The sequence below is a fragment of the Thermobia domestica genome, chromosome 10, assembly GCF_964235325.1.
Source record: "Thermobia domestica chromosome 10, izTheDome1.hap1.1, whole genome shotgun sequence".
Lineage (NCBI taxonomy): Eukaryota > Metazoa > Arthropoda > Insecta > Zygentoma > Lepismatidae > Thermobia > Thermobia domestica.
This window is the reverse complement of record NC_137463.1, coordinates 21,160,662-21,177,802: the sequence shown is the minus strand read 5'-3', so window position 1 is coordinate 21,177,802 and position 17,141 is coordinate 21,160,662. Positions and strand designations below refer to the sequence as shown.

The window sequence follows — 17,141 nt, the reverse complement described above, 5'->3', positions numbered from 1 at the left end:
TTTCCTTGCTGGTCCTGAATTTTAGTTTTCGTCTGGTTCCATGTATTTTCGATAGAATTAATGTCATTACCGAGCATTTATCATCATCAAAGGTATTCTGCTCTTATTTAATCCAGCAGCTAGGAGAGTCCTGTTGGAAGTTTGAGAGCCAGAAGGTTTGTTTATTTTACCGAGTTCTACTATGTTTAGTGTTTTAAAAAAAGTTGGTCACATGTTCTGAATCATGGTCATTATTGCGCAATGGCCGCTATCTTGAATAGTCCTTTCGTATTTCCTTTTTTTCTTTAATCATTTTAAATGTACGAGGTATTGGCTTGATTGTTGAAATGGATATCCAAACGTTTAACAATATACCTGTTTCAAGAATGAACAAAATTCTAAATAAAAAATCGGCACGGATTGTTGCCTTCGATAAGTTATGAAGTTCCTTCTCTAAAAATTTGGGGTCTCTAGGTTGAAATCTGTAAGAGAAATCGTGAATTTTCGTGAAAGGTAAAAAAATACATGAGAAGGATACGAAGACTGTAGTGACATCTATCGGCAAAACTTGTCCCTTTAAACCATCCTTAAATGGTGTATTGCTTGAACATTAGCGATATGTAATGGTGCTTTTTAAGCCATTGTCTATTAAGAAATAAGAAATCTCAAATAAGGTATCACATCTACGTTGAGTAATTAATGATGCTTTCTAACCAAAGGCAAGCACTTTGAGATATAAACCGTATTTAATCTATCTTTTGTAAATTTTGAACTATTCGGTCAATATGTTGTATTCAATAGATTTAGAGTAACAACGAGTATTTTATAAGGAAGAAAATGCTGTATTACTTATCTTCAAATCATTAATCTTAGCTTTATTGATGCCTTCGATATTAACCTCCACTTTTGGTTCTAGTCAAGATTCCAACAGTGCTGCCAACCCACGCACCAAGAAATTTCCTCTTGTACTTAACTATGCTAAAGGTAAAAATGAAAACTTTTAAGCGTTTTATCCACATTTTTCATTGCTTCCCAAGCGCACTACCGGTATACTGGCAAGCCACCTTAAAGCCTATATTATTAAAAGCAGATCGAGATATTATTTGTATCTCTGAGGCAGTTACAGTCTGAGCTGGAGGTTGTTCTATGTGGCAAAAGTCCTTTCATTAAATCCAAAGATTGTTAGAGTGACTAATACAAAATATTTTATTACTCTTTTGCCAGGAAATCAATCAAGCCAAAACCTTCAGTATATATTTACCACATAACATAAAATGTCCGTAATTTTTCTTTCTCGCCTAGCAGCCAGCGTTGAAAAATAACAATGGCAAAAATTCGGTAAATTGAAAATTTTGAGTGAAAATTTCAAAATTTCACCCATTTACTTCGCTCTTGTGTATACTACTGACAAGTGAATAATGCCAGCTAAAAGCCTGTACTTTTTCAAATCGAACGAGGTATAATTAATAACTTTGCAACAATTACAACTTGAGCCAGAAGTATTTAAAATGATCACAGACAAATTTAGGAAATACGAAAGGACTATTCAAGATGGCGGCCATTGCGCAGTAATGACCATGATTTAGAACATGTGACCAACTTTTTTTAAAATACTAAACATAGCAAAACTCGGTAAAATAAACAAACCTTCTGGCTCTGAAACTTACAACAGGACTCTCCTAGCTGCTAGACTAATTGGCAGGTCACTTGCCGCAGCTGAGAAGCATCCATGCTCCATGGCCCTTCGCTAACCTCTTTGTCTTCACGTATGATCTTTCTGGTTTTATATCGTCCATTAATTGTAGCCCCCTTCGCCCTCTCTCTCTCTCTCTTTCCTGAAACCATATGTCCCAGCCAGTTTCTCTTCCTCTTCTGAATAATACCTAAAATTTTTATTTTCTCCTCTACCATTTCTAACACCCTCTCATTAGTTTTCTGCTCGACCCAGCTGATTCTTTCCATTCTTCTCAACACCCACATTTCGAAAGCTTCCAGTCGTTTTTCATCTCTTTTGCGTAATGTCCATGTTTGCGCCCCATACAGTTCAACACTCCACACGAAACATTTTATTAGTCTTTTTCTCAACTCTTTATTCAAGATCTCACAAAATAGTCTTTTCTTCCCCCTAAAGACTTATTTCGTTATTACTTAGAGTACTACTCAGGTATCGAAAACTATTCATGTGCTCTTTTTTCTCCCCTCCCACTTTTATATTTGATACAGACCGTTTCGTTACAATCGTCATGGCCTTTGTTTTTTCTAACATTTATTTCCACCCCATATTCTTCAAAACCCTTCCTCAACCTATTTTCTAACACCCTATTGATTTTTTTTTTTTTTTCTTTTTTCAGATTCTACCGAGCATTCAAGGACAAATATGTCATTTTCGTCCAACCACTTTTGAATTAGCTTTGTTCTATGGGTAGAAGTATTGTTACGTATAAAATACTGACGTGTAACTGACAGGAATGGAGAGCTTGCAGCACTTTCATATAATCATTTCCCCTTATGATTACATTCTTTAGAAGGAAATAAAGCTTTCCTTTTTCATAAGTGTCACTAACTAAATTCCATATCATGTTATGGGGATATTCTAACAGTTTACATCATGTGCTTCGGATCATGATGCACCAAATCTTTCGGCCTACACAGCATTTAGGCACTGATCTGACCAATGTGAATGTACTTTCAACTGAAAATATTCGTTTCACTAAGTCCTTTTATGTTATACTTAATGCTTGTATGTTTGGCAAAAGTGTAGTTTTATCTTCCTAGTTGAAGTTAGAAAGAGATTCTTATCAGAATACCAAGCTGGTAAACCTAGTTTATCTGAAGCCGAACTTATATGATACATTGTAACATCCTTGAAGAGATCTAGATTTTTTTTTTCAACTTTTCATTTTTTTAATGTAAAGTTTACGTGGTCTGTTTACGTTTTAAAATGTTTTGTTTGTGTTTTCTTTTCACTGCCTGATCTTATTTTGTTAACCGATTTAGTAATGGTACCGCTTAATTGTTAGGTAATAACCAGTTGTTGTACTTGGCCATAAAAGCAGTCGTGGTCCACTTCACCAACTTTTTGTTTAGTATATTCTTTTGAAAACGAGCCTTTCAAAATAGGTAATTGACCAAGTTTTTATTTATTTCTTTATTTCTTTCTTTATTTTTTTATTTTTGATGTTTATTATAAGCAAGATTGTCGATGACTGTACAGCAACAGTCCAAAATTTCTCGCTGTGTATTATAGGAGTTCATTGTAAATGATCAAAAAACTTTTCATTATGATTGTATAGTCGCTAGAAAGAATGGATAACGTCTTATACAAATCCTTTTATCACAAACTTTGAAATGAAAACAGTTACTTGAGTGCTTATTTATGTGATTTATAGGGTAGACGGGTTTTGAAGTTACATCAGAATGTGCTAAAACAAGTTTACTCTTCGAGAGTCTGAGAAAAAAAAAAAAATCCTTTGGTATGTATTAGAGATGGGGATACTCACTTATTTTTGCCCTCAAGAGGACCACATTTACTTTCATTTTGGTAGATGAGGGGGAGGGCGAGTGAAGGTTAGAAAAAATGCCCATCTCTGGTATGTATCAACTTTTGCCGGATAGAGCACAGCCTTCATCGAAATTATGTGCGCATATTTTATTTTATTGTTTTTATTTATTTATTTATTTATTTATTTATTTATTTATTTTGGTCAATAACTTGAAGAGAACGCACCCACTTCGTTGGGGCTTTCAGTGATTAAAAATTGGAATTATACTCACCAAAACACTAAAATGAGGATGACGAATTGACACTACGTTTTAATAATTTCTTGTCATCTTCATACTTGTATTTTTTAAAAATAATACGCTTCTTCTTGAACCGTATTTTGATCAATATCTTCCATTGTAAAGACAATTTTAATGTTTCTTGAATCACTCAAAAATTCTTCGTCGAAAGCAACTATTTGTCTCATTTATCACTTTCTCTAAAAACACATCAACAACCCTCTATAGTGCCAATAAATTTTGCTGGTGTGGAAAACATGGTATTCTTTTTTCTACTGTGTTAATTTATTTTCCTTAAACATTTTCGAAATTGTATTCTAAGTAAGTGTGTGTTGAAATACTGAAATTGTTCATTTGCCATCACCATTTGGGTGCTTTTGTGAGTATAATTACAATCTTTAATTATTAATATGCATCCATTACGTTATTAGATAATAATTAACTGAGAATTGCGTTCTTATTACGTCAAATTAAAATTCAGGACCAATTCGTTTCACCTGCTGACAGTTATTTGATGGAGACTGTTGAACGTAATATAGGCAGCTGAATGAACTTTGTGATTAATTATAACGTATAAATAGCGACGTAGATAGATGTTCGTTGTTTTGTATTTAAATTAGTAAAGTAGTTGATTTTGATTTCTCAACAAGTTCCTGATTTTTCTTTCTCTTTCTTTGTTTTTTTTTTTTTTTCAAATGTTTATGAATTTAGCCCAGATTTGCAAGACCTGACATGTTTCGAAATAAACACTTCATTCAGAGGCCGAAGCTATGTGTTTGGATGTGTCAGTCCAACAGAAAGAAGAATATGGATGCAGAAAATAACTGAAAGTTTAACTAAAACACTTCCCGTCAAACTTGTTGCAGAATACGCAAGAGCTGGATGGGCATACATGAAGGTATGTTACGTATTTTTATTCTATATATCCGGTCGTGGGACGTCAAACTCAAAATTTCATTTCATTTTCTATATATCCGGTGTCATTTTCGTAAATTTTTGTATTTCTTATTATTTCAAATGGTAGAGAATTTGCGAACTCAAAAGCATGATACACAGTTTTTAAACACATTATTAGAATGATAAAGTTTGTCTCCAATTTTTTCAAGTCTAATTAAAAAAAAAAAAAAAAAGTGAAATGGAGCTTTGTCAGTGTCGCACAATTAGGTTGGAAGGAGATGGATGACAGCTTCAAATGGAATGATGCTAAAAGTGGGTGAAACTTGAAAAAAATTTATGCACATACTCTACCAAAGAACCGCCATTCCCTTCTCCCTCCACCTCTCGGAAGAAATTATAAACAACCTGGCAATATGATCGGTGAAATATTGTTCCTGAGTCCATTGGTCAATATGACAGATATTAATATCTTCGTTTTTATTTATTTTTAAGATAAATTTTCTGCTTGCATCGTATCTAGTTTGGTCTTCGTATTTAATCCTTATGCCATTAACTGATAGTCCAAATGATAAGATAAAAGCTTGGACGAATCAATATAGTGGGATCATTACTTGATTTTCCTTTTTTTTGTTAATTGTTAAGTAAGATTGTTTTCACTTTTTACGTATTCAATATGATTCAAATTCAATTACAATTGTAAACTCAGTGGATGAATGCTTTTTAGCAATTAGATTTTTAGCGCGTCGCGTCGGTTTCGAATCCTGCTAAGACTACAAAATTTTCGGTATTGACTTATTATCGCCAGGCAATCGGGAGAAAGTACTGAACTTCGACCTAAAAAGTGTAAACGAATGGCGTTAGATTGGAAGCCAAAGTTATGACCACGAATCACCCAGTTTAATGTGGGTCATCACTGGCCAGTACACTTAGTAGGTGGTGTGAGGAAGTTTGTAAGGCTACGCCTCTAGTGGAACCGAATGCGAGTTACTTCAACATACCTGTTTTTAGATTCAGTGTAAAATTTTACGCTTGTTCATATCTCAAGCTTTTGCGAGAGGGATTACAACGTATTAAAACTTCTCTTAACCAGAACTAAGTAATTACCATTTTCGTTGATACTGCTTTATTGTGTCTGAGTAAATACAATTTTGATGCAGTTATTCATATTACTTTATTCTGTAGTACGTCTAGAGGACTAGGATGATATAATATATAAACATAAATTGAGAAGATAATAGATAATATGTGGAACATATAGCAAGAATGGTTTAACACACATACATAGTCATGGACTTGATCTTCACAGAGACATATTTTCATTAGTCAATGTTGAATTCAGACTTAAATATTTAAATCAAATCGTTTGTATTATTCTTGTCTTCTTTTTAACATTTATATGTACAATTGATATACGAGCATTTTTTTTTTCCTAAACGTTGCTTCTGTGGATATTATCCGCTCTGAAAACTGCATCGCTTCGACTGCAGACGACGCTGTTTGCTCGAGTTCGGACGAGTAATCTCAGAATATTGGGATCATTCGCGTTCTCATTCTTTCGTAAGTCTTCGGAATTCGCAGATCGAAACTAGTGGAGGTACTGCAATTCATTTATATTTGCTGATAAATTCGCATTCTTCTTCTAAACTAATGTAGCCCCCTTCTAAATTTATTTAATATGTAATGCTGAAAGGAAATATATAATATCATTTTTTAAATAATGCAATTTACAATTTAAAACGGAACAGAAACAGACGAGCTGTTGAGAAGCGTAGTAATTTTGTACTAAAACGTTGTCGTAATATAAAGGCATGTGCGTCGCATTGAAAGAAAAAACAATGCAGTAGAAGATATTAGTCTCTCCGTGTTTCAATTAACATCGAGATGTAAGTCTGGATTTAAATATATGTCAATGTTCTTTCTGGTATGTAGAACTACTGTGTTTTATTTTGTACTTGTAGTGTGAAGAAACTGTTGGTTCATTGGGTATGTAGTAGTTGTACGTAGTAAAGTAAAAATAGATCTTCGTCATTTGTTGGAATTCGAAGAAATGTTTTGTAAACAAATCAATATACTAAGTGATTTCGACATTTGTGTTTTAGTAATGCAGCGGTTGATGAATTTCCTTAAACAGATGCTGTGACGTTGTAAGAGTTTGACCTTGAAATGTTCAAATTAGTTAACTCGTTAGATGAATAAAGGAGACAAATTTGACGAGATTTGAGATAAACAAGTGGTTTACGGGGAGTGTTGTTCGCTAAATAATGCGTTTTTCTTTTTCTTTTTCTTTTTGTTTCTTTGTTTTCTTCATTTTTGTTCTTCCAAATGGGTGGCGCAAACTAACGCACTAGCCATGTTTTAAAAAAAAATTAAATTTTTAAGTTTTACGTCCCACGGATACGCCGGCTAGGCTAAAGGAGACGGTGATGATGACAGATGAAGGAAATTGTGGAAGGAAGAAAGTGAGAGGAAACGGGAGAATCTTGAGAAAACCCACGCACACGGTGTTTGCTAATCACAAAGTTTACTTGGCGCGAGCTGGAATCCAACCAAGGACCCCATGCATCAGAGGTGAACGCTTTGCCACTGAGCCACCGCGGCCCTAATGTTTAAGGAAGTCTTGGATTCTATCGCAGATGCTAATTAGAGTATTTCTTATAATTAAGTGGTTGATAGTTCCATTTTTTATGTAAATGACCCTGGTTGGATTCCTAATGGGAACTAATGTGAATTTTACCTCATGTTAAACTGTACAACCATTTCTCATACCGGTACAGCTTTGGTGAAACTTGGCGAACAAATAATTAGTCCTTTGTCCCATAATTAGTTTATGTTTACTTTTAACTAAAAGTTGAAGTTACATTAGTGCCTTTCTATTTCATGTGTACCCTCGGAAAATATGTGAAACATACTTTGGCCCCAGCCCCGCCTTCCTCTTACGGAAGAAACCTTCCCTTTGTTTTAGGGAAAGAAGTGAATGGCCTCGGCTGTGTTGCCAATTTGTCATTCAGTCGTTTGATTTCGACGAGTGAAGATCATAGGCTACTTAGAATGGCTAACAAGACAGTGAACAGTGAAGCCCGTGAAATAATTGAATGCGGCAATCTTGTCCGCATCTAACTTCTGAAAGATCTCGGCCAAAGCAACTTGTTCCTCCTCTTTCGAGGGAGGTACGGGAAAACACACATCGACAGCAGCACCAGAAGGGGCACAGTTGAAACAGAAAGGCTGTAACTGAAATACTCAAATGTTGGCCGCGTCTTAATAACCTTGTCATCTTCTTCATATGTTGTATAACAGGGTGTCTACTGATACTGGAAATACTTGAATTATACTGAAATTTAATTTCGATACTGGAAATACTGGAAATATATTGGAATTTTAATGTACATACTGGAAAAAATCATGAAACTGGTAATTTGTCAACAAAACTTTTTTGTGATTGTTTTAAGTCTTAGAAACAATTTTGTATTCATTGAGGTTTAAATTTTTCCAAAGTAAGAGTTGTATACATTTTGTAAGTAGACATTTAGAGCAGTGGGTGGGGTGGAGGACTGTGAACGGAGTTGGGAGCCCTTTAAAAAATGCTAAAAAATCATTCGTATTAAAAAAAGGCTAACTAAATATATTACAAATAAAATATTCTTTTGATGGTTAAACAGTTAAAAACTTGAAATCATCAAGAGTGTGATTATTCCTAAAGAAGGTTTAAAATATCATTGTATTAGGTACTGGAATTTTGCTGATGGTTATACTGAATATACTGGAATTTTGAAAATGATACTCAGTAGACACCCTGTATAATTAAAAAAAAAGAAAAGAAAAAGAAACCCTCTTTTTGTAGAACTTCACATTCCGATCAGTTTCCTGCACTATGGAGAACATTTAAAAATTACTGAATCACTTTTATAAAAAAAAAAAAAAAGTCCTAATCGAAAATCACTCCTTTTTCTAACATGTTTCAAAAAGTCATCAACAATCCATCACAATACAACATTATAATAACTAGCAGGGAAGTAGATGGTTTGATACATATAAAAATAGTATAAAATTAATTAATTTCCAAGCTTTTTCATATATAGTGCTGAAATGTGTGTTAAAAGTCATAAACTGGACCCCAAAGATTATTGGAATGTGAGAAAAGCTCGAAGGTTACAATAAATAGGTCGAAATTGAAAGGGGTAAATGCCAGTACTTATCATGGATATTTTATTCCACGCTTTCTAGTAGACTGTGAAGGCAGGCATCAGAATTTAAAAGGTGATTAAATTAGTAGGTAGTGACATTAAGGGTGCAAAATCGTAACATACAAATTGGGAAGATTGTAGTGGGGTGGCGGTGGAAGAATGCTTCGACATATTTTAGAGAGCTCACATATTTGACTATCTATCTATTAAAATGCTACAATAGCAACAAAAGCGCCTGAGCTCCAACCTGTAAACTTTGATTTCAAACTTTTGATTTACGGTTATTTGTGGTTTCACGTTTAACAGAAACAAATATTTTAAACAATGTGTACTTTAAATAAATTCTTTAAGTAGATCTTTTTCATATAAAGTTTACTTTTTTAAAATTATTGTTCAAAGCCTTTGTATTTTAATAAGTCTTTTCCAAAATCAATGCAAATGGATTGTGCTACCATCTTTGGAGTTCTTTTAAACTATACGTTTGTGGGCGTTTATATGTTTGTGACCAGTCCTTTCGACAGTGAGATCTCGGAAACTACAGGCTCTAGAAAGATGACAATTTCACTGATCGATTGCAAATTTTGTGTAGATTGTCCAGTTCTAATTGAATATTTAAAAAACATGGCCATTATTTCTTTATTACATTTTTACGGGTACACTGGAAGTGTTGAAATTAAAAAAGAAAATACTAAAGCATCATATCCTACATATTATTAATTCCAACACCACATAATTGTATGTCCGAGTTGCATACCTCTCAGGCGTTTCTTTCATGGAAAAATTATAGCCATAGTAAGTTGAATCTTTATTGTTTTGAGTGTTTTGCCCAATGAAAATTATTTGGAGTGCTTTGCCCAATGGAATGTTTTGCCCACCACATATTACTGACATTATAATTAATTGTGTGTGTAATGTTTTTACTTATTACATACTGCATGCAAGAAGAAAGAAAATATTAATCATATATGAATTAAAAACTCCAACCGGAAGTAGGCTCAAATCTTGCAAACAGTGCGAGATATTGAAAAAGTAATCGACAAAATCTCCCCTTTATGGTATCTCTTGCCAGTTTTTATCAAGACGTCTTTCACTTGTGTCTGTAAAGGGACATGTACAGATGTGAGGAATGAGAAGGAGATTCATGCTCATGTGTGAATGATGCGCTGTGTAGAGAGCGAAGGTTTAGCTAGTCTATAATTATTAAGCTACGTAAGATTAGGGATATTGCTAACCACTAGTTCACCTGTTAATTACATATGAACTAACTACTGTAATCCATTTGTAAGCTTCTATCAATAGTGTTACATTATTCATTCTCCAGTAAGTTATCAATGGGGGGAATTTTCTTTCTCCAGTAAGTTATCAATGGGGGAATTTCCTTTTTTTTTTTTTTTAAAAAAAAAAAGTGTTGAGAATTTCCTTCATCACACCCAGGATTTCACATCCTGTTGCCATATGTTCATTCAATTATCTTTCAAATGCATTGAATGTACTGTTGTTCCACTCCTGAAATCGATTAAGATTAAAAAAAAAAAAGTCACATCATAATTACAAAAATGGAAATAATTAAAACAAAATGGAGTCGACAGTGCATACTGTTGGCTTACCGATTAAAAAAAAAAAAAAAAAAAAAAAAAAAAAAAAAAAAAAAAAAAAAAAACCTGGTCATCACATATTGTTAATGTAATGGTCCTTCCTTCATTCAACGGGTATATAAGCATCATATTTTATCTTAGATATGTTTTCCATTCTCATTACTTCATATAATAATTAGGTTTATTTGAAGTTTTTTTTTTCTGGTTGAACTTAGCTGATTAGGAATTAGTGAGTGTAGTTGTATTGAACGACATTAAACAAATTATTTGAAGGTTTTCTGACTGTTCTCTTCTCTCAACAGGAAGGCATTAGTGGAAGTTGGACGCCTGGATGGTTATTAGTGAAGAATCGATCTTTATATTATTGTATGCAGAATGGAACATTGCAAGAGGCTGATCTGAGGAAAGCAAGATGCATTAGTAAGTAGTTTAGTGTAGTAAATTATTTACTTGTGGCAACAGTGTTTTTGATATTCGTATTCCGTAGAATTCCAGATTTCAAGAACACAGACGCATATTCGTCCTTCCCTCATATAGTTTGGATTTTCTTAACACAGAAAAAGAGTTCAATCGTTATCTAACTTCGCTAGTTGCGAGGTTCTTATCCAGGAATCTGAGACTAGTACGGTAGACAAGGAACTTAAAATTTGGTAACATCGTTGTGATTGACAGTTGATATACCTCGATATTAATGTAATTAGATAATTGCTAACTTGTTCTATTTTAAAGAGAGTCCGAAAGATCCGTTTGAAGTAGATTTAAGAAAGAAAACAAATTATTTTCATGTCTACTTTAATATATGACTCGTGATTTTATCATGGTTTGAATCATCTGTTTTGTGAGGAGTGTAGTGTATCACTGAGTATACGGCACATTCTTGTCGAATGTTCTTAATACTCACAAGTAAACCTTACGTTTGGGTGAATCGAGTTCCTGACTGAGACACATATGAGAAAGTAGTACTAAATGTGGTTAGTATTTCAGTGAAGTTGTAGGTGCGAAGCTCCAGGGGTTTAGGAGATACAGCTACCAGAACATCATATGGAAGTACAGAATAGTCTTCATACAGTTGGAGGTAAAAGCTCTGTAAGACCTCTTGTAACGACAAAAGGTGAATAACAAATATATGGGTATATACTAAGACTAGGGGGAAGTCATATAGTAAGGGTATACCTGACGGCGGCCATCTTGAAATCCGCCATTTTGAATTAAAGTTAAGTTTTTAAAATAAGAATAGGGTCATGTGATACATGATTTAAGGCGCAAATTTAATCAGAAGAACAATGGTCAAGTTAATTTTGAGTTACGCACAATTGGTAAAAAGTTACAGGGAAATTAAATATTGTTGCAGCATATGTAGGTGTCTATTAGTCCTTTACCCCACCTTGTAAATTTTGTTTTAATGATAATATTTAAATAAAAAGCAGGTGGATAAATATAAAGCTATGGTAAGAGTTGCCTTGATGGTGGCCATGTTCAAATCCGCCATTTTGAAGCAGACAAAAGTTTTAAACAAAACGCATAACAGTGATACCTTATTAATAGCAAATTTTACCATAACTCCAACGGTATAACCATTTTTGCTTTATCATTAACCAGCACAAAACTAAATGGATCGCTCCTTACGACTACTGCTTTGACGGAATTGTTAACGACAGATGTGTCAAGTGGAACTCGATTGCCTTTGTCAGGTGTGCTCACTGTGAGCAGAGCATTTGTGCAAGTCATGCACTCTTTTCTGAACTACATATTGATTGTACTAATTGAGGACTTTTCTGGAAGAAAGACCCAAGTTCAATTATGAATCAATTCCTCTTTGGTCGTTTTTCCTTAAATTAGCAACTTGTGAATGCGATAACAAATGCTGGTTCACGATAAAGCAAAAATGGTTATACCGTTGGATTTATGGTAAAATTTGCTATTAATAAGGTGTCAATGTTATGCGTTTTGTTTAAAACTTTTGTCTGCTTCAAAATGGCGGATTTGAACATGGCCGCCATCAAGGCAACTCTTACCATAGACCTAATATTTATCCACCTGCTTTTTATTTAATTATTATCATTAAAACAAAATTTACAAGGTGGGGTAAAGGACTAATACATATGCTGCAACAATATTTAATTTCCCTGTAACTTTTTACCAATTGTGCGTAACTCAAAATTAACGTGACCATTGTTCTTCTGATTAAATTTGCGCCTTAAATCATGTATCACATGACCCTATTCCTATTTTAAAAACTTAACTTTAATTCAAAATGGCGGATTTCAAGATGGCCGCCGTCAGGTATACCCTTACTATATGACTTCCCCCTAGTCCTAATATATACCCATATATTTGTTATTCACCTTTTGTCGTTACAAGAGGTCTTACAGAGCTTTTACCTCCAACTGTATGAAGACTATTCTGTACTTCCATATGATGTTCTGTTAGCTGTATCTCCTAAACCCCTGGAGCTTCGCACCTACAACTTCACTGAAATACTGACCACATTTAGTACTACTGTCTCATATGTGTCTCAGTCAGCAACTCGATTCACCCAAACGTAAGGTTTACTTGTCAGATCTCAGGGAGTTTTACGGATTGCCGCTTACACTTGACCTTTTCCCCTTAAAACGGAAATTTTCAAAAACGCTGCGTCCGTTTATTATTAAGAGCCTGCCTTACTAAAAATAATACAAAATTTACCATTTTTCTTTTGCTTGTTTATTCATAAGTGACAGAAGATAATGAAATGCAATTTAACACAATCATACATAATGTTATTCTACAACAGAAAATATGAACCTGAAAAATTTTCAGTGTTGCCATCCATAGAAGTTACAGTGTTGCCAGAATAACAATTTCCTTAATATCTAAGTTAAGGCAGCACGTAGAGGAACTATCTCAACTGCACTTGGTTACGTATCGTGTTGTTTTGGTTTGCTGTGAACTGCTTTTTAAATAGCATTATTATTTAGTTTTAATAACTGTATGTTAAAACTATTTTGTTTATTACCAACTAAATACAACTATTATTTAAAAAGTAGTTCACAGGAAACCAAAAGAACATGACACGTAATCAAATGCAGTTAAGTTCGTTCCTTTAGTCGCTGCATTAACTTAGATTTTAGAGAAAATGTTATTCTGGCAACACTGTAATTCCTGTGGGTGGCAACACTGAAAATTCTTCAGGTTCATATTTTATGTTGTAGAATAACATTATCTATGATTGTGGTAAGTTGCATTTCATTATCTTCTTTCACTTATGAATAAACAAGCAAAAGAAAAATGGTAAATGTTGTATTATTTTTAGTAAGGCAGGCTCTTAATCAGGAGTTTATGTACCAAGTTTCATCTTTCTAACTTGACAGGATCGTGAAATATTCAATTTTTTTCGTAAATTTTGTCCTCCTATTCTCCTCCTTAGGATACACATTTTAATACAAGTAACATAATAAAAGCCAGCCGAGTTCATGCATCCAAAGAATCTTTTCAATCAGTTCAGCAATTTTTCTGTGATACGATCCGTAATAATTAAATAGTTAAACACATTTTTATATTGTAGATATATGCAAAAAAATATATTGTTAGCAGGTGGGTTGTATCTTGCTGTTTTCGCCTTCTAACTGTAATAGATAGTACTAAGGACGACTCCTGCTCTTTTTGTGCGCCTGGAGTTGTCCTATCAGTGCTCCCAGCTGTCCTATTTTCCTATTTTTTCCTATATTTTGGAAATTTGTCTATATTTGTCCTATATGTCTCCTATATTTTAATCTTGTCCTTTGTTTCGTATATTTTTCAGTGATTGAATTATTAAAAATACAAGCCAAGGGCAGTTCTAGTGATTGTTTAAATTGCTACATATTAGCAATATGCTTAAATGTGTCTTAGTATTTTTTTTTTCTGAGGGACAGTCGCTAATCCTCACTATTATTTTTTTAAAATTTGGTTTTACCTATCCTTCCATGGCTACTTTTGTTTTTCCCCTTTTTGTTTCCTATATGTGTATTCTTCCCAAATGAAGCTTAACTGAGGAACCTTGCCATGCTCCAGTTTCTTATAACGCAAGCTGTGTTAGCATTTTTTTTTCAGCAGTGTGTGCAGCAGTGTTGGCTAGGCATTGAGGTGTGTTGGTATTCACCAACATATCCCAACGCCTTCCAATATTGCTGTACATAATACGCGTCCTGGAAAACCTGGAAATAAAAGTGTGTCGTGGAAACGCTCTGGAAAAATCATGGAAAACATATTTATAAACTAAAAATGTCCTGAAATTTTTGTTGTATAACAGTTGTTAGAAGTGTATATATAATTTGCAGAGCTGTGATGAATGAAATGCTGTTACATTATTTATTTCAGAGAGAAATACTTTGATCAAATAATCAATGTTTAATTAGATTCAGGTATTTTATTACAGAGAAATAAGTTATCAATCTTCTTCTTTCATTAGAAAGATATGAAATAATGAAAAATGTCGAAGTTCATCTGTAAATTATAGAACTAGAAGAATGGTAGGAAGTTAGAGAAATAGTTAATATTTTTGCATGCATTAATTAAATGTATGTATTCAAAATTATATATGAATAACGGCATCTTAAAAGTGTTAAATGCCATGGTAATCCTATAAATAAGAGTTAACTATTTCTTTTTCTTCTGATGTAGTGCGATTATGTTCTGAATTCTAACAATATTGGAGCTGCAATTTTTAGTGTTTTTACTATTTTCAATAACAGATAGTTGTCCATTGGGGTGAAGGGTGCTCTTTTCTTAAAATACATTTATTTTTTTCTGTGCTTCAGAGTATAATATTCTATTGTATAAACCAAACTATCCTATTTTATAAACCAAACTGTCTTATATTTTTTCAATGTCCTGCTGGGAGGCCTCTCCTATGCACCCTGGTCCATGGTCTCGAAGCAGGGATCCTAACCCGTAGGCCAGGGAACCAGAAGCACATAATTTAGATGAGGTATCGCCCTTGCTACTTACATAATCCTAATAATGACTTAAATACACCTTTCTAATAATAGTAATGAAAAGAGTGTTATCAAATAGCTGATTTTATTCTAGCAACGGTTTCTAGTAAGTTCTTCAAGACAGATTTTCAGCATCCATTATTTTTTTATGCGAATGTAAGACTATTGATTTTGCTTCGCGATGGCGAATAAAACAAGCGACTGAGTTACCTTAACTTACGTCTTAGGTATTCATTTAATTCAACAAAGGTACTAATTTCAGTTTTGATTTTGAGACAATCGAATAACAAACAACTTCTAATAAACAGTGTTGCAGGACATCCAAAGAGACACTCATTGCCCATGTGCAGCCGAGAAAGGACCCATCATTGTGATTGACCTTCAAGGCCAAGTGTTGTATCTTCAAATGGAAATCGTGAAAGAAACAAAGGCGTGGAAAACCTGTATAAAAACAGCTGCTGTAACCAATGGAGTACTCTTGAGTGAACAACAATTGACACAAGAAGATATTCCAACCATTGTAGATAAATGTATCAAGTTCGTATATACTCATGGTAAGTACTTTTTAATCTTTCTTTCTTTAATAAGGAAGATAATTAAGGATAAGTCTCGATAGTTAGGACTAAGTACGAGTTACGAAATGACCGTCATTTTGTAGCAATGAACAAGCTGCAGGTAAGGAATGAAAGTAGATATTTTATGTGTAGGAAACAATATTCTTATTGTTAAAGGAAATACACCTTAATCCATGAGTAGCTCTAATTTTTAATAGTTAACAGTCGCATTAACAGGTATCGCTATCTACGAGGAATGATCAGAAAGTAAAGTTATAAAGCCTGTAATGAAACGTGAATAAATTATTTCATACAACCAATACAGCCAGCAGATAGTACATTACATTAGGTTATTTTTCGACGTAGTCTCCATATCGGATGAGACACTTGTCGCATCGTGGGATGAATTTGAAGATTCCCTCCTGGTAAAAACCCTGTATTTGCGTGTTCATCCACGTTGCCACAAAATGTTTCACCTCCTCGTTTGAAGCGCAGCGACGGCCTTCGAGGTGCTCCTTTCAAGTGCGGGAACAGGTGAAAGTCGCTTGGAGCAAGGTTCGGGCGTTTGGGAAGGTGTTCAGATCTGTTGAGGCCGTGCTGGGTTGGTCATTGCGCTCCTCATCGATGACGTTTTCTCTACGAGCGACAAACTTTCGACATCATTCTGCGACATGCTGACGAGATATTACAGTCTCTCCGTAAGCTTCTACCAGCTGCCGGTGAATTTCAGCGGGGGTTAAATATACCGCCCATAGAACTCAAATAACTGAGCGGACTTCTTCGCAAGACCACTTTTCCCAACGAGTCGCCATTTGTATTTACCTACAACTAGCGCCGTAGCTAGCGGGTGGCTGAAACTCGACACAGTTGCCAACTCGATATATTAAAATTACCACACCTTATTTCTCTATAATAGACGAAACTCAGAAATATCGGCCTTGTAACCTTAGTTTTTGATCCTCCCTCGTATGGTGTTTGCCTGATACCAATAGATGGCGCTAGCGTACAGGTAACTAATAGGTTTAAAACTATTGTGGCAATTGCATTGCAGCTTAAAACGTGCAGTGTTTCAATGTAATTATTTCAAAATGCAATAAGGGGCGTAACCATATTTAGATTTGATCATTAATATTTGTGTTAACGCAGGTTTGTTTGTGGACAAAAGAAAGAAAAAAAAAGTTAAATGTAAAGAATTAG

The 17,141-nt window shown here is 34.1% G+C and overlaps 1 protein-coding gene across 1 annotated transcript in view; it reads left to right on the top strand.

Annotated features, from left to right (window-relative positions):
* Nucleotides 1-17,141, top strand: part of RhoGAP15B (RhoGAP_ARAP and RA_ARAPs domain-containing protein RhoGAP15B) — a 74,664-nt gene that overhangs the window by 16,628 nt on the left and 40,895 nt on the right. The window contains exons 3-5 of the mRNA XM_081727864.1: nt 4,471-4,657; nt 10,738-10,855; nt 15,699-15,944. Of these exons, the coding sequence (XP_081583990.1) occupies nt 4,471-4,657; nt 10,738-10,855; nt 15,699-15,944 (551 nt within the window). The remainder of the gene's footprint in view (nt 1-4,470; nt 4,658-10,737; nt 10,856-15,698; nt 15,945-17,141) is intronic.